Raw genomic sequence first — 18,553 nt, 5'->3', positions numbered from 1 at the left:
GAAGAGGGGGGGGAGGGGGGCTGGGGGTAGTGCATGTCCCTGGCGCTCCGGTATCGCTTTTCCCAGCTGTATTTATTCCACTTCTGACAGGAAGCGTAATCCTGAGTGACTAATAGACAGGTGCGGCAACGGAAAAGCCAACTGCGCGTCACACTGACGGCGAGGCGAGGATGAAGAAATCATTCCTATCAGACTTTTTCTCTGTCCTGCTACCTCAATCTTCTCAAACGTGTACAACTGCTACACAACAATGGCTACTCCACAGCTGCAGTGAAGAGATCAGCATGCTCACTTTTGATCGACGCTGTCTGTGAATTCATCTTTTTTCCCGTCAGCTCGGATTTCCCGGAATAGTTCACATTGTATTCTGCTAAATGTGCCCTGTTAGTTCGCAACCAGAGTTCGGGATTCAAACGGGGGTTGCAGGCACTTGTAAAAGGTTAAGCATGAGTTATGGTTTCATTTTGGGATTTTAAACAAGCCCTCCTACCTGAGCGCAGGCTTCACAGCCTATCAATGCGCCACCACATCCCCATCTGCAGTTGCGCCATAATAGTGGCGGAGAGTCAAACAAGAGGTAGGGTTGCCAGTTTGGTGTAGGGCTTCATGTAAGCGATTTAAACTTGGGATAGGGTTTCGGAGCACGGTTAGGGTCTCAAAGTAGGGTTTCAAATAAAAGTCAGGATTTTAAATTAAGGTTTCAAGCCTGGTTTCAAGAGTGTATGTTTCACTATAGTTAACGTTTCAAAGTAGGGTTATGGTTTTGAAGCCCTGATTAGGGTTTTGATGTGGCGTTTCAAGCCAAGGTTAGTTTTTCAAATGATTATTTTGAACCGGGGAATCGGACCGAGGTTCTAATCGTTTAAGGTAAGCGATTGAATTTAATGTTTCAAGGGTTAAGTTTTCAAAGTCAGGTTTTAAGCCAGGGTTAATGCTTCGAAAGATGTTTGCTTGTACTGTAGAAATGAATCCTTTGGAACGAGTTCCATACAAGAAGACAAAACCAACCTGGTGTTTCCACATCCATGCACGAACACACGTGTACACACAAAATCATTGTTTTTTTTTCCAGTTTGAGAATTTGCTGAGTGGCACCCGCAGGCTTCTCCTCTCCACAAAAATCAATCACACGCTCTCATTATCGGCCCCGTTGGTCACCGGCAGACAAAGGCTGCGCCGTGACGGCCGCCCGCATGTGTACTGCTCATTAGAAGTGACACCTCCGTGTGCGGCCTTTTCCCCGCAGCGGACATTTTTGACTTGTTCTGGCAGCTAACAGCGAAATGTATTTTTGAGCTGACGTGTGGATCTGATGCATGTAAATGCGCCGGGTCAAAATATTTGGGGTGAAAAAGTCACCATTGCCAGGCTGCTCGACTTTCACGGGGGTTCGGGTTGCCGAACCGTTTAATTCATTGAGCGAATTTTCCCGTGATCCTTAGAATGAGATTTTCAACAAGCGTTCGGGTTTTTAAATTCAGTTTAGATTTGTATTTTTTTGCGGTCCACATTTTGGTATTTTAGAGGTTCAATCAGCTTCTTTTTGCCGTCTTCTTCTTGCTGTTGTTGTTGAATAAATGTCAGGCTCATTAATAACTCGACAAACTTGTAAATGCGCCGTCCAACTTTCCACAGGCTACTGTTTAATTAAACCGCATAGCAGATGGCGCCTTTTGGAAAGCATCTCCAATGGCGGCATATGCATGAGGAGTCATTAAACTTGACTCCGGTGAACCCCGAGAGTCGCAACTCCTTCTCCCCTCCTTCTCTCCTCTACCTCGCGATCAGACTGATAATTGTCACCACGCCCGGTAAACACAGCGACGCCACTTGCACATGGATTTGTTCCAGGAAGTGAAAGGGTGGAGGAGTGGGATCAATTTGCGTGAGTTAGTGTGCATTCCGGGTGATGGAAGAGCTGTCGTTTTCCTATCAGTAGCGTCGTGATTTAGACGAGCGTTCCCATCAGTGGCCGACTGGGGACGCAAAATGATTCTCAGTGATGTGCCCGCCAAATGCTAACGCAATTAAAAAAGACATACACAAAAAAAAACACAATTTTTTTTTCATTCATTTGCTTTATTATAAAGCAGGGGTCCTCAATCCTGTTCCTCGAGGGCCGCCGTCCTGTGTGTTTTCCATCCGTCACTCCTGCAACACACCTGATTCAAATGATCAGATCATCTGCAGAAGCGAGAGAATGATCCTGACCATTTCAGGTGTGTTACAACAGGGAGAGTTGGAAAACAGGTAGGACAACGGCCTAGAGGAACAGGATTGAAGACCTCTGTTGTAAACCATCGTTTGCCCCATTTATGGAATTTGATGGTTTATTTTTTGAGGAACCTCTAACGTTAAAAGGAGTTCAGACACCAAGCACGAATCTTACTACCCTGAAACCACAGGCCTAATTCCTAAACAAGCGGTCTTCAATCCTGTTCCTCTAGGGCTTCCGTCCTGCCTGTTTTGCATCTGCCCCTGATTCAAATGATCAGATAATCTGCAGAAGATAGATAAAGATCCTGATCATTCGAATCAGGTGTGTTGCAACAGGGAGAGTTGGAAAACAGGCAGGACAACGGCCTAGAGGAATAGGATTGAAGACCCATTATAAACCATAATATCCCCCATTTATGGTATTTGATGGCTTAGTTTTCCAGTAACCTCTAACGTTAAATGGAATACAGACACCAAGCGCAAAACTTACGACCCAAAAACCAAAGGCCTAATTCCGAAACAAGCAGTCTTCAATCCTGTTCCTGAAGGGCCGCTGTCCTGCGTGCTTTCCAACTGTCCCTGCTGCAACACACCTGATTCAAATGATCAGGATCGGTGTCTAGCTTCTGCAGACCTTGCTGATTATCTAATCATTTGCATTTGTGGGCATTTTATTCTGGCCTCTCGTTTAGAAAACTAAACACGCGTTGGACTCGAGGACACTGTTCCTCATTCCAACTAATTCGGCAAAAGTCATTTATTATGAGTTAAATGAGAGCAGAAGTAGTTTTTAACGAACACAATTCACAGGTGCAGCTTCCCAAAGTATAAATTTCCCTTAAAAAATACAACAAAACAAGGATGTGCGCACAAAAACCTTTTTCAAAATACAGTGTATAAAAATCGAACAAAGTCCAACGTGTGAAAAAAAAAAAAAAAATCCCGTCTCAAATCTATTTACTTTCACCACCTCGCTCGACACGCTGATGAATACATGAAGTCAAAACCGACTGGCGGTTCCTGCGCCATGTTATTTACAGATGACGTGTTCTTCCCAATTGCTCCGCCGCCGAGACGAATCAAAACGCCGTCGATATTCGTCCGCGGGGTGTCGGTAGCGTCGAAAGGTGATTCATTCACAGCGATCGTGTCATTACCAATAAAAAGAAGTCACGGAGGTGGCGCGGCGTCCACGTGTCACAATGGCGGCTTCGCCATAAAGCAAATTGAAGGCTGTTCACACGACTTCCTGTCCTTGCGTTTGTATAAATGGCCGCTATTAAAACAGAATGGAGATATTTCCACCGGATTTTGAATGCGCTTGGCAGAAGACGAAATATTTCTGATTGCTGCAGAAAGATTTTTTTTTTTTTCTTTTTGACTAAAGATGGCTGTTGTCAGAATGACACTAAAAACGAGCCTCCTTGTGATCAGGTTTTTTATTTAACTCAGGAAAAAAAGAAGCAGCAGTAATGATGAACCACATGCTGCTACATGTTTTTTTTTTTTTGTTTCGTTTTTTTACTATCAACACATTTTCCCCATCTGCCTCAATTTTCTAAATTTCCTCTGAGTACTATTTGGCAGCTGAAGTTTGTTTGTGTCTTTAGAGTCACCGGATCCAAAACGGCTTTGCGCCGATCGCCATAAAAACGGAAGACAAAGCGCGTCTCATAAAAAAAATCCCATCGCATTGATGGATTCGGCGCCTCTCAAACGTCCCAACGCTTTTTGAGGTGGGTCACTTCCTGTCCGTTGCTTTTTTTTTCGCTTGAGCTCGCCAGGCAGAGCGGAAGAGTGCGCCGGGCCCGGCCATCTCGGCGGGATCGTGTTGCTCTAATTGCCTCGTAAGTTAACGCGCCAGTCCGCCTTCGTCCCCGCAAAGCTCATCATTAGGAGCGGCCCGGACGGCGGGGTGATGAAACGAAAGCTCTGGCGTCATCCTGATTTAATTGACACGTGGTGGAAGCAAAACTCGCTCCCTCGGATTCCACCTGAGCCCTCGCGATGGAGCGGCGCTATAATCACCTTGTCAGTTTCCGACATTATAAGCTAGCCGGCTTCTGGAAAGATCCGCTAAATCTACAGAGGTAGCAATAATGTCGCCTGACTCGAGAACCATCTCGCAACTTCTTTGCATATTTTTCGAGAGAGAGAGAGAGAAATAAATACTGAGAAATATTTTTGGTAAATTTGCCTCAACAACTTGACCAACCTTCTTCAATTTCTTCTTAAGTTGTTCGCAAGAACCCGACTGGTTTTGAATGGCAATTTAAAAAAAAAAAAAACTTGTATTTTTCCGCTTCCTTTCAAGTCCTCTAAAAACAGGCTTGACAGCGCCACTCTGCATATTTATTTTGGGTTTTTTTTCCATTTATTTATTTCTTCTATTCGGCGATTGAGGCCATCTGTCTCTCACACGCCATTTCCTCTCGCTGCTTTTGATTCCATCAGTTTATAACGGCACATCACCATCTGCCAAAAGTCACGTTTTGAAAGCGACGGCGTATAATGTACAGTATCTTTTGACGATAGCAGTCAGGAATTTGGATTTATGGAGATTATTGCGAGGGGTGGGAACTTTATCAATTCAAGTTCATTTGTCAGGACGATTACTGTTTTTTTGGGTTTTTTTTTTTCTAAATCTTTTGTTGTTCACGGCGGATCCCTGCTGACTTGTATTTCTTCCACTAACAGCATGGCTGCTGACCTCTTGAACAAATATTTTTCAAAAAAGGCAATTTTAATTCTCGCTAAGAAACCCGACATCATGAGAAGAATTATTAAAAAAAAAAAAAAAAAACATTTCCCCTTGTTAAATTTTTTAAACATTTTCATAGTAAATCTTTAAGGATTATGTTTATATGCTGCACACGTTGACAAAAGGGTCTCTTTTTTTTTTTTTTTTTAGATAATGCACCTATTTAAAAATTCTCTGTTAAAAAAAGTTTCATTTCTGTGAAAGTTGAAACATAGAAAGAAAAACAAAGCGTGTTTGGTATCAGGAGGAATAATGCAAATCCCAGAGGGGAAACATAACAAAAAGAAAAAAATATTCTGGATAATTTCACTGCCATTTTTTTTTTGCAAGTGAAATCAATGTAGATCAAAAATATGATATAATCAAAAAAAAATGATATCTCCATTTTCCTATGGTCTCAACTATCAAAGTTTATCAGACACACACTGAGTTTTCGGGAGTTGTGTCGTTCCCAAAGCGTCTGGCAAAGGCAACACGCTGGCGTCAAATAGCCTTTGAGGTTAATACGCCAACGTTGACCCTCCCGCTACATAACTGCTTGTCACATTTTATTCCGTACGGTATCGCGGCGCTACACCGGGGGTTTATATCGCCGTCAGAAATCAGTGTAGCCCCAGTAAAGCCCCGCCAGCATTTTATGTGATATTCTACGATATATTTACAAAATATTTTTTCAGCCCCTCCCTGGAGCAGTCAAGCCACCCAGTGAAGGAGAAAAATCCTAGAACCGTCTCTGATGATATGTAGCGAATAAAAAGGCAGCTCCTGCCACACCTATTCGAAAAAAAAAAAAAAAAGAGCTGCCTCGTCATCACAAATCTCCAATTGTTGACAGATACTTGGAACAGTTGGTACAGAAAGTGTGGAAAGCAAAGATGCAAGAAGGAGCAGAAAACTGTCAGTGGTGTAAAGAAGATGCTTTCTAGTTGTTCAATAGAACAAAATGGAGAAATTTTCACCAAGTCAGGAGTGAAACTTTCAGAAGGGCCATAAATATTTATATTTCCTCAGAGGGGGCATATTTGCATTAGTGTCACGTGACGTTTTTTTTTTTTCTGCACATGCGTTTGTCCATGCGTGTCAGTTGATGGATGTAGTCCGTTTTGGAATGAAGTGTACATCCATTTATCCATTATTTATTTATTTGTTTGTTTTGCAAAAAAAAAAAAAAAAGCTTCAGGCTCATTGAAAGAAACGCTCAATGTTTTCATTTCACACTTGACGCAAAGCTAAAACAATTCCTAACCAAACATTTGCCCATCATATCGCCAATAAACGCACAGGTGTCAAACCTGATTTAAATGAGCAGGATACTTCTAGCTGATAATTTGAATCAGCTGTGTTGCAACCGGAAGTGATTGAGAGCGTGCAGGAAAGCGGCGCCCCAAAACCGGAGTTTGACTCCTTTTGACTTCGTGGGGGTGCCAGTTCTAGAAAATGTTTCCACTCTCGGCCTCTAAGTGTCAGCATTCCCCACGTTGCTGCACTCCTCATCTTCATGTGTGCTCATAAAGAAGCCAGGCTCGTACTCCGCCGACGCACACGCACGCACGCCGCTGCGCAGCCACACAGCCAGCCGGGCTCTCCTTCGCCTTCTCCTCCTTCTCCTCCTCCCCTGGCACGCTCCGAGAGGACCCTCGTGACCGTGTCCTGCTCCTCCTCTCCTTCTGAACTTACTCTCCGCTTCTATCAAACGGCTTTATTTGCGGAGCGTGACAGCGCGTCGTGGGTGAGCTTGGAAGTTTTTTTTTTTTTGTCCGGGGATGCGCGCGGCTCTCCTGCCGGGTCCCGAGGCTCTGTCTGCGGGCTGCTTGCGGTGGTCGTGGTGGTGACCCCCGCGGAGGACGGTACAAGTTCGGAGTTGCGCACACAGGTGGAAATGGACCTCACGCGGTCTCCAATGGGAATCGTCTGATTAATTTGAAACATTTTTATTTTTGCGGGGTGGGGTGGGGGTGGGGGGGGCCGTGCGCGCGCGCGCGCTGAAAGAACATTGAACCTCTACTCGCTCGGCTTCCAGGACATCCAGCTTCCATCAGCCTCCAACGGGGACTTTGCGCACGCTCACGCGGCACTTGTTGTACTCTGAGCTGCTGTCTTTTGGGACCATGTCGCCTGGCACCTGGAGCTCATCGATGTGGCACGCCACGTGGATTTTATCTCTCCTCCTCGGCACCGACTCCGCGCATGGTCAAGGTAGGCAAATGTTTGTTATTAAAGCAAATGACAGCTTTGGAGCTTTCTGGTCCCCAAATTCCCCCCCCCCCAGTCCAAATATCAACCGGCAGTCGTGTAAACTATAAGATCAACATGCTCTTTGCGGAACCTCTGCCGTTACACAAGGGCAGTTGGCAACCATCAGCTGATTTCCTTTTGCGTTTCACACAGGTTGACCTTTTGAAAATGTGAAAACATCTCCGATCGTATATCTGCCCATTATTTTGATTTGTGTGCGGGAGTGCATAAAACTGTTTTCCCCAACGATCAGTCCGGGGTGCATCCGGTGACATCTTGGCGGTGATCCACCTCTCTTAGTGTCGCGTAAGATTTTATTCTTCAACACTTGGCTTTAGAGTGTTCAATTTTGGGTTGGAACCGAATGGTGCATTATGGCTGTGTTCATTTTGATGCCGATTGGAAGTTGCGGAGCAGATTTTTTTGGGGAGGAAAAACTCAAACGGCACCTGTATTAGTTGTGAGAACAATTCTGCATGTGATGAAGGCAAGACTTGAACTCGATTCTCAGTTCCTCGCCAGGGTGTGATCATTCCTTGTTCTTCAAAGCGCCTCGACTCACCTCGGCCGTACCGTTTTGGGCTTGAAGGCCGCGTACAATGGGGGCGTATTACCCCTCAAGATAGACTCGTGGCGTTCAGTCTGTCGAAATGACGGCAAAAAAAACAAACAAGGCGGCTATCCATCATTCATGAGGGCACATCCGAGCGGCTGACATTTACAGGAGCCGGGTAATCGCGTGTGCTCAGGATTAAGAGTCCTGACATCGACTGATTCCTTACCTTCCCGCTCTGTCGCTCTCTTAACCAAGCTCTCCGGGAGATGTTTTATTTTAGCGTGGATCTGCCTAGTCGTTGAAAGTGACCCCGCGTGGGAGAAAACTCTCGTCTCGTTTTTTTTTTACGACCGGCCTAGCAAAACGGCTTTTTAACGACGGGAGAATGGCCTTCGGGGGCCATCAAGTCTCGCCGAGCGGCGACTGATGTCCTCGTCCATTCTTTTTCCTAAAACAAAAGATTTAACTACTTTGGTAGCTGGACACTTTTCATCAGTGACAGGCCTGCCAAATTTCATGTTGCTATGTGACGCCAGCTTCGGTGGTTGAAGAAATCGAGTTTCAGAGTCCATTACCTTCGTTTGATTCGAACTGAAACAACATTTGAAGCCGTCGGGTCCAGTTGGCCATCTTTGAGTTTGTCGCCATTTGTGTGTTCCCCCCCCCCCCCGTCAGGTTTATTTTGGGGTTTTTAATCTGGTTTGGCACGCATACCTATGCATCAGTGCTAATAGATAAGACCTCCAGCCAGGCCACTTTGGGAAAAGCACTCCAAGGCTGTTAGATTAACATCCTTGAGGATGCTTTTGGCAGCGTGTCAGCGTGTGTTTTGGAATTGTGACTTCACCGGACACAAACATTGAGACACAGTAACAGAAGTCAAGGGCGTCATGACTGTTTTTTGACGGCCTCAGGAGATTGGAATGGAATTGTGTGTGTGTGTGTGTGTGTCTGTGTGTGTGTGTGTACAAGCTTTGGGAAATTGGATGCGTTCTTATCACGATTTGCCAAATGCACAATCTCGGACATGCAGGTGCAATGTGGAATTCTTCTTTTGTTTTCTTGCTTTTTTTCTGGACTTCTCCTGCATCGCATGCTTGAGCTTTGGAAATACAGTCGTGTATTCACTTAAGAAACGAAGACGCCTTCAGTTTGAGTGGTTAAAAAGTAGTTTCGGACCCTCACTTGGGAATGGAATCCTAGCCAAGTTTTAAAACCCAAAAGGCCATTTCTTCAAAGTCCAAATTTGAAATGATAGATAAAAACTGTAATAATTTCAAATAATAACTTTATATGTATTTATTTATTTTTTCATTTATATATTTATTAATTTTTTTATGATCTTCCAATTTACTTTACACCCTGCATTAATTACATTTGTTGGATAAAAAAACCCAGCAAGGTTTGAATAGGTTCTAATCTTTTCTATCTATGAGGAGAAAGCTGTCATCATAATTGTAGAAAGATATTTTTGTTTTGCAAATAACTGTGACGCGAGGACGACGAATAAATCAGTCAGGATGCAGCTTGGTGAGCTTTTAAAAATTAACGTCACATCATCATTTGTTAGCATGATATAAATGTCTTCTTTTTATCCGGTGATAAAAGTGACGAGCGGAAGGCTGAGGAAAAAAAAAAAGGCGTCTCGAGACTGACGTGCAACCCATCGGACGTCGCCGGCGGATCTGATTTCTTTGATTTTTGTCACTCCTTGTAATTGACAGAAGGCTGATGTCTGCTTTCTCGTAGCACCTGTGTCCTGTGCGAGGTGGGGGGGGGGTGGAATAAATCCTTGCTACCAGCACTTTTCACACTTCAGGTGGGAGTCCAGTGGTGGATTCCTCTTGGGAATAAATTTTCTCTCTCCTCTCAGGAAGAAGGCAAAACAAAACCTCACCCTCAAGATTCATTACAGTTTGGCAGAAAAGTGCTGGTTGAAAACCTTGTCTCCCCCCCCCCCACCCCGCAGCAAAGTTGTAAAGTCGGGGTACGATGATGTGACAGTGGAATTGTGACATATGGGTTTTGGACGCGGAGAACATTTGTCAGACGTTAGTGACGCAAATGAGAGCCGACGTGTGATAAACGGCACTTGACGGGTGAGTCGCGGTGCAATTAACAAAGATGTTTTGTTATGGGGAAAAAAAAAAATACTTGCCAATAATGAGTGGAGAAGTGTGCGAACACAAGAAATGCTAAGGAACATACGCTGGGATGGGAAACTGAAATCTATGAATTGTCTGAATTGAAAATGACAAAAAGCAAAATCTCCCCCCAAATTAATCAGAAAATGCTGATAAACATCCAATGTATGTTTTCCACTTACAATTTGAGGTAAATGCAGAAAGAAATGCCTTGAAAAAAATTGGGGAAAAAAAAAAAATTGCGAATGTGCAGCGACTGTAGTTCTAAGTTGTAATATCACCTTTCACCACTAGGTGGCAGACATGTCTTGGTTGCGCTTATCCCAGGTCTTATACTGCCCAATATATATTTATTTTTTATTTGGAATGATATGCCGAACAAACAATTTGGTTCTTGCACTTAAATTGAAAGTTAAACCCCCGTTCTTGGCTTAACATAATTGTGAAATGCTTCCACAAGCCCTAAAAAGGGCTTGCCCGCTACGACTGCTAGTATTTTAACAGACCATATTAACTTGTACCCTCAGGTAGAGCGCATGTACCAATTTGACATTCAACCTTTGCAAGCTCAGCCGTTTTTTTTTTTTTTTGTTTTTCTTCCGTTGGATCTGATTCAAAATCAATAGTACCCTGCCGCTTTTGCTTCTATAAAAAAAAAAATCCTTTAAGAGCTTGAAGGGATGCTCATTGGTGAATTGAGAGCGACAAACTTCTATGATCGAAATCAGGCCAGAGGCGAGGAATACAAGTTGGTTTTTGCAAGGAGCAACAACGAGATTAGAGTCGCAGTTTTGCCTTTCACAACAACTCACTCCGCTCGGTATTAAGGCTTTTCCTTTGGCGTGAACTATATAAACTGTTGGATGCGGGATTTATTTATTTATTTATTTATTCTTTTGTCACTTCTAGTTACAGAGCAGCGGAATTGGAAAAAAGCCATTTCCTACTGGACTTGCAAAATTTTGGAAATGTTCCTAACTGGGGAAAAAAAAAAAAAATGCGACTGCTCCTTTAGTCGGTTACCACCTTGCACACTCATAAATAAACAGAGCGACATGAAGTACTTAGCGGCAAACGAGACCAGAACTTCCACCCCAAAACCTTATTTCATAATTGAATGCGGCAGGTGCAGATCAGGTCAGACAAAAAAAGTGGCGCCACCGGCGCTCATCGGACGGTTCGCCAAAGCGACAGAGGCGCCGAATAATCAATGTCATTTCCACCCAAACGATCCGCCCAGCGTCTTCCTAATTTCCTCATTGCATGGCGAGCCGCTTCTCATTTGTCGGGGAAGTTTCCATCCCGCTCGTCGTCTCCGTAAATCGCAGGAAATGACCGGCCGATTGGATTGAACGATTTTAGAACTGAGCAATTTTCTTTTGTCATCCGAGATAAAAAAATCACAAATCTTTCTTGAAAATGATTGCTCCAAGCGCAATGAGGGTTTTAATGTCGGATTCATGCAGGCCGAAACGTAGACTTGGTTTAACGGCTGGTCGTCGACTGCAGGAATTCAATTTGTTTCGGAGATTAAAATGGACCTGTTCAGGTCTGCTCTTTTTGGGCACGGTAGAACCAGACCGGCTCAAAATATTCAATTGAGGGGAAAAAAAAAAAAAAAGTTCCCACGACTTATGTGCACATTTACACGATCGCTCATTGCGGTGCAATAATAAATAAAAAATAAATAAAAGTCTTACAGAAGAGGAAAAAATACACAACAAAAGTAAGTTCTCATTCCAAAAAGTCAGTCATGCTCGGTCACTCACATGTAAAACTGCAATCATTCCTCTCTCGCCACTTATTCATCATAAGTTTAATTGAAAAAAAACCCGTAGTTTATTTAAAAAAAAAAGTCCACTTCATGCGTGGTCATGGATATTTCACAATCAATGCAATCAGTGCTTTCAGATTTTCATGATACTTTTTTTTTTTTTTTTTTTTTTTATTAAAAAGGATGAACTGATTAAGGACTGAAGTGGGTTTTTGACGCCCGCAGCGTGAAGAGCTTTAAACCGACGAGGGTGTAACGGTGCCCAGGTTGCTGACGGAGGACGGCCCGCCAATTATTTCCTTGTTTTGAGGTTCAAAGAATGTGACAAATGTGCATTTGTGGCTGGTGTTTCATGCTATACAGCGTATTCCGGAGGTGGCACATGTTGAAAGTAGCTTTTGTAGTAAAACCTTGTCTTTACAGCTGCTAGGCTTTTCTTTTTTTTTTTTTTTTTAAACTCTTTGATATGCTGAAAGTAGAATGCTAATATCTTACACGTGTATTGTGCTCTGCTTTTGAAGCCGCTCGTGCTTTTCTTTTTTTCTCCTCGATAACAATGTTCGCCGACTTGTGAATGAAGATTTTCCAGGAGGGCACACCAGACTGTTTTAATATCCCTTCAGTTTAAGATCTTACTCCCAAACAAAGATGAACTTCTCAAGTCCTTGGCTTCAATTTTTTTTTTTTTTTTTAAGCTTGCAATTACTGCATAATAATTTTATGCAAATTTATCGGCATCAATCTCCATGTGTCGATATTCTGAATACATTTGTTTTAAGGAATCTCGTCATCGGAAGATCATTTAGCTTCCACTAAATAACCGCCCCTTGTCTTCCAAGCCTAATATTGAACTCGACACTCCGCAAGCATCCACATTAGCATCTGGAAGCCTTCAGCGCAGACGTAATCGCACGCCTTTTCGAAAAAAAAAAAAAAAAAAAAATCAACCAGCCCTCTGTGATAATATATAATATCATAATGTCGCACTTGAACTTTCAGGCTTGGCCTTTAATGCGTGCTGCGACCAGCAGGGTGGTAAGACGGCCTCACCCCTGCTTAAATGAACCATAACGTGACTGGAGGAGCCTCGGGCGGGCTGGGGGAGTTTGCGGGGGGGGCTGACTCCACTCATTCATGCAGATCTGCGTCCGTCTAGTGTAAATACATTTCGAGAATCTTGGGAGGTCAACTTGAACCTTGTAATTGCACCCCCCCCTCCCCCCCGGGAGGTGTTTTACGGCTGGGACAAAATGTCAATGTGTGTCTAAAGCATTGATGATAAAGATTGGCTCGCTACATTCCGGGGATTTTCTTAACTCATTCACTGCCATTGACGGTTATAGCAGCCCAAAAAAGTAAATTCATTTAACCTGGGCCGGCAGTTTGCGGGTCGATTTTTGGAGTTTAGCGCGCTATGATGATGTCATGCTAGTTACACAGCCGACCGAGATCTTTCCGTCATGCCCTTTTTCTTCTTATGACGGAATCTATCCTTGGCTTATTACCAACATCAAAGGCTCGTAATCGCATAGCAGGGCGACACACGGATCTGCTACTTGTTTACACACACTGCATGGGGAATAATGCCCCCCCCCCTCTCTCTATGATGGTTGGATTAATCAGACGTAGCCATATGCTAGCGTGGCGCAATCTGACCACGGAAACAGCTGTCGTCCTGTTGCAAAAGGACCGAGGACAATCCAAATGGCCTCGGCTTTGATTTGTACGATGCTTTGATTTCACAAGAGACTGTTTTCGCGCTCTACGCATTCCTAATGATAACTGTTGAGACTTCCGTTTATTGCTTCCAGGTGGTTCTGAACTGTGGATGAGCAGTGACGGCGTGGAGGTCTTTTGTTGCAATATATAGATCTATATCTATCTATATCTATATATCTATCTATATCTATATCTATATCTCTATCTATATCTCTATCTCTAGCTAGCTAGCTAGCAGGAAGCCGGAACCGCCGTGGATTATGCTTTGAAATATCCCTTGCTAATTTCTTTCGATTTGTCAAATTAGCGTCACCACGCGTGATCACTTGGCGTTCTCTCACTTAATAGGAGTGACGCCGCTCTGATTAGACGTGCGACTACTCGACCTCAGCTTAAGCACGCTAACAGCTAGCTCGCAGCTAACGACAACAACACGAGCGCAACGCTGTGCCCGCCAGATGTTGGCAGTCACGCACACAAGATAATCACTCTCTCAGGCCTGAGCGGAGCGGGCAGGAAGTGCTCCATCCATCTTTTTCCCGTCAATACTTACAATTTTAATTACACCTGAGTGCTGTCAGCCCGCCAAGCCGCCAGGCAGCAGCTATTGATTCACACGCTGGCTAATTGATTAATTGCGTTCCAGGGGACACTTTTCCCTTCAGCTCCATCCCTCGTTTTGGATCTTTGAATGTTATTCTTTGGCTTTGTAGCACCGGCAGTTTATTTCAACTTAATAGTACGTGTTGCCCAAGTGGAGGCTAATGATTGTGTCGGGAAACTTTTTTTGGCCAAAAAGTTTGGATATCCTGAAAGTTTCATGATTGAAAACTTTTACGGAGTGCTTCATTTTCCCTCGCCTCGGAAATCTTCCCAAATCAATCAATATTTAAAATTCTTATTTTTGGACTGAGGAATATGGTTTATTTTGTTCAAATAAAGTCTGCGTTATTCCTGCAAACGGAAGGAAGAACAATCCCCACGAAGACACAAAAAGCAGATTGATTTTGGATTTGATCGTATGAGCATGCGGTGGTTTTCGCAGGGTTGAGGAAGCAGCGAGAATTTGTTGGAAATATTCGCGTAGTACTTTGATGCGACACTGAGCCCTTTGCTTTAGCTCTATTCCCGTCATGCACGTTCTTTTTCTTTCTTTTTCCTAAATCGATCGTCTATTTCAGCGCGTTAGCGACAACCTCATTAGATACATATTTCAATGTTTTTGATACTCTGAAGGACACCGCACAGAGAATGAATATAAAATTAAAAAAAAAAAAAAAAAATCCAAAGAGAGTTGCTCGAAGGCCAATTTGAACAAATGAGTCAGGAATGACACAATTTTTCTTAATCAATGGAATCAAAAGAAATTAACATTCGTGCATTTCAAAGGCGCAATTTTTTTATTTTTTATTTTAATCCCCTTTCGCTTGTTCGGTTTTGTTGTGGAACACAAAACGACGTGTCACCGTAACGCAAATTTCTTCATGTCGCTTCCGCTATTCATTACGCTAATGCTAACGCTAATTTAAAATGATTGAATGAATGCGGAATGATGATGAATTGAATGAACTTGGATAGAGTTTGGTCTTTGGAGTGCTTTTAGCATTAAGCTAGCGAAATATTTTCGGCTCAAATTATACGGTTAATTATTTAATTGAATATACAATGTTTACATTTGCTTTGATTTAAATGTCAGCTTGAAGCAAGCATGCTTAGCCTCTTATTTGGATAACTATGCAAGAAACTTTTTTTTTGTTCAGGTCAGCATGATCAAACACCTTCAAATGACCTTTGTTGTTTCTGCATAATGCTTTTTCGGGGGTGTTAAAATTGGACGAACGCACACATGTGCAGTCCGTGATCTTTCCACCCACGGGACTCTTCACCCCCCCACACACCTCCCCACCAAAGATAGACTTGAACCCACATTCCTTTCGTGAAAAGGCTTGGGGAACCATGTCATGGTAATAATGACGGTCTACCATGAATAGACAGCAACACCTGACGAGAGGACGACTTGCTGGTTGACACCCGTGTTAAAATATTGATTGACAGCTGCCGTGATGCCATGGCAACAGTTAAGCAGACACTGGACATCTTGAAATGTGGCTTGCAGGCAAAGAGGGAGGACCGGACTCGCTGTCCAAAAAGCCATCCGACTGCTTTGGCTTTCATTCGCCTCTTTGTACTTGTTTATGTAATCAATGTTGGCCATTCTTCCTCCCCTCGGGCCGCCTTCCGCCTCTTTCGGTGCAACTGGCTCGGAAAAGACGAGCCGGTGATCAAAGCCCGCCAAAAGCGTTAGACCGTCTCTGATGTTTTTATTACAGCGTCTGTCAGTTGTTCTTTATACCTCTCCCGGTACGATTAGGCATTCTGACCACGCTCCCGTACACTCCTCCGGCCTAAGGCCCCTTTGCTGCTTTCTTCGTGATACCGAGACTGCCTGCGGCGTGGCGCGAGGAACTGCTGCCTTCGCTTTTGCTGAAAAATGCTGAAGACTTGTCATCCATTTGTTTGCGCAAGGACACCAGAAAGGGTTCACTTTGTTTGTCTTCAATTTGATGTCGTTAAAAATGATAGCCAGTAAATAGGGAGTTTTTTTGGCGCATCTAGTGTGGATTATCGAGTTGAATATCCAACTTTGAAGGCCTTCCGAGTTTTCCTCGCGTTTCTGTTTGCCGTGCCTTGGTGTAAGAAAGGTATACGAGACGCATTGAGAGAGACGGGCAACTGAAAGGGAGGGGGCAGGGGGGGGATGGGTCGCCCAGGGGTCCGTAAAGGATGAAAAGGGGTCTTGGCAGGAGTCTTAAGGGGCTAATAAAGTGAAGTTCTCGCCGATTAGTTGGCTAATAGAGCTGTAACGTCTTCTGCTGCTGTATGCCGCTTGTGATATGGAAGCTGAAGCCCTGACGGATTACCTGCTGTGAAGAAGCCCCCCACACCACCCCCCCATATTACTGATTTGCATCGACGCCTTTCACGTATCGTTTCGGCAAGTACAGAGACGGGTGAGAGAACAGCCTACTTTTATTTTCTTGTCTTTGAGATTGAAGTCGCTGGAGTGAGACGACGTGGCGTTGCGGCTTCACACGTATGGATAATTAGTTGGCGCAGGTGCTTTCAAGGCAAAAGGTTGCTCGCTCGGCAGGTGTGTGTGGTAACGTCAAGCGACGTTGCTCGTTTTTCGAATGTAAAGATTGAGAAATAACGGCTTACACTCGCGACAGTTGGTCCGTAAAACACGGAAAATGACGTCTTTGGTAGCCGTCATGTGTAAAGCAGTTGTGTCAGAAGCGGACTGAAAACCGCGCTACCCAATTTTCCAGGTAAAACCGCGTGAAAGGGGCTTCACAATGCCATCTGCACTGGGAATTTGGAACTCTGTCCTTTTTTAAAAGCTTTCTAAACAAGTGTTGTGAGTGAAAATGGAACGTCACTGCCTAATACCGGCAGCCATTTTTCTTTCCTCTTATACTGCCTTGATGAGAGCACAGATGAGTGTAGCAACCCACTCGTGTCCTACTTGCACTCCTGGTCCACTTTCATGGCAAGAAATCTTTCGAGTCCTCCCTAATGATTGTGCTTCTTTTCTCATGCTAGCTGTAATGGGACGCCATCCTTTCCGAGAAAGCCTCTTGAATGTTCCTTCAACCTCAACATCTTTGATCTTAGAACGCAATTCTTTTGACGTCATTGGCCAATCGCTTTTGGGCTGGTATCGTTAAGACCCAAAAATTGAAAAATGCCACCACAGTAATAATTTTATTTATTTTATTTTAGTTTTTTTTGCTTATCAAAATGAATTATGTTGAGCATGCCTTTTATCAGTAGATCCATTCATTTATCTGTGGGGCCTGCCGCGGACCCATACCAGGCCGCGGACCGGTGGTTGGGGACCACTGCATTAGTTAGATCGGAGACTCTAAATTGCGAGACAGTTTAGTCTTTTTCCTTGTTTGATGACTTGCCATTAAAACTCAAAATGTAATAGCAGACGCTCAACTGATTTAGGAAGCATGCGCATACTTTATATTTGTAGACAAACTAGAAAGCGTGTCTAAAAAGACACAGGAAGTCTTTCATTTCTCTTTTGAAAATGAAATTATTTGGTTGATTTCAAAGTGTTTCAAAAACCGACTACTCGGAAAATTTGAAGCCAAGCCTTTTTTGGGATTTCTTTTTTTTTTTTTCATTTTAATTGCCACACATTTGAGGTTTTGGCCACTTGCCATATCCCGCTTTAAATATATTAATTTCCGTCCCTGTTATTTTGCGGACAAATGTCATTAATGGCCAAACAAATAAAATCGTTTGCAGGCCCGTATCCTAAGCGGAGCTAAACCACGCGCCTGCTCGGCTGCTCGCTGCCAAAATTGGCCGTTTGATACCTGCGGTCGAACGAGGGATGCGTAAATGAGCGACGCGCACACTAAAGTGCACTTCACACTCGCATGGCTGTGCTCCAAGCCTCTCTTTTATCAACTACCCACTCCCTCATCTTCCTCCGTGCGTAGCTTTTATTTTCTCCTGAAAATATCCATTCAAAGCAATGCATTCCCCCCCCGCCCCCCGCAACCTTAATTTTATTCCGCATGTGCAATTTTCGTCAAGTAGAAGCAACAATCTTCTCTTGCTTTAGATAGACATATGTTTGAATTCACTTTTTAACTCTAATACGCTTTCGCTCTGTGAAATGATTTAATGTTAAGCAAACGATCCTTTTATTGCTATTTTTTTGCGCTTCTTGTGGGGGAAATAAATGCAAAACCGGAGTGCAATATCGCTGCCGTGTGGAAAAAAACGATAAATCATTCAGCGGCTTGCAAATGCATTAGAAGATATTATAAGATAAGTTAAAGCGATTGGAGGATAATGGCGGAATGAAATGGGGGGGGGGGGGGTTGGAAATCAGACTTTTCAATATCTCGGAAATAACTTGCACTGCAGTTCCCACAATGACAAATCCCCCCCTTTTCCATTCTCCTGAAATCTGTGTCAATGACATCTTCCCCGCATAATGAATTCACTGTGCAAAGACGCGCCTTTCTTTTCTCCCTATATTTAGCTCATCCTTTATCTGAAAGCGCCAGAGATAGTCTTATTAGTCGGGATTACGTCTGATCGGGGAGCTCTTAAGCCGTTTT

General features: G+C 43.6%; 1 protein-coding gene across 1 annotated transcript in view; it reads left to right on the top strand.

Annotated features, from left to right (window-relative positions):
- The window catches only part of sdk2b (sidekick cell adhesion molecule 2b), a 224,859-nt gene that overhangs the window by 74,265 nt on the left and 132,041 nt on the right, over positions 1-18,553 (top strand). The window contains exon 9 of the mRNA XM_088283938.1: positions 6,999-7,174. Coding sequence (XP_088140064.1) covers positions 7,087-7,174 — 88 coding nt within the window. The 5' untranslated portion in view covers positions 6,999-7,086. The remainder of the gene's footprint in view (positions 1-6,998; positions 7,175-18,553) is intronic.

Source organism: Idiotropiscis lumnitzeri, chromosome 20 (genome assembly GCF_059441095.1).
Source record: "Idiotropiscis lumnitzeri isolate Australia: NSW breed Sydney's pygmy pipehorse chromosome 20, RoL_Ilum_1.0, whole genome shotgun sequence".
NCBI lineage: Eukaryota > Metazoa > Chordata > Actinopteri > Syngnathiformes > Syngnathidae > Idiotropiscis > Idiotropiscis lumnitzeri.
The sequence above is the reverse complement of the archived record's forward strand: the minus strand, read 5'-3'. Positions and strand labels throughout refer to the sequence as shown.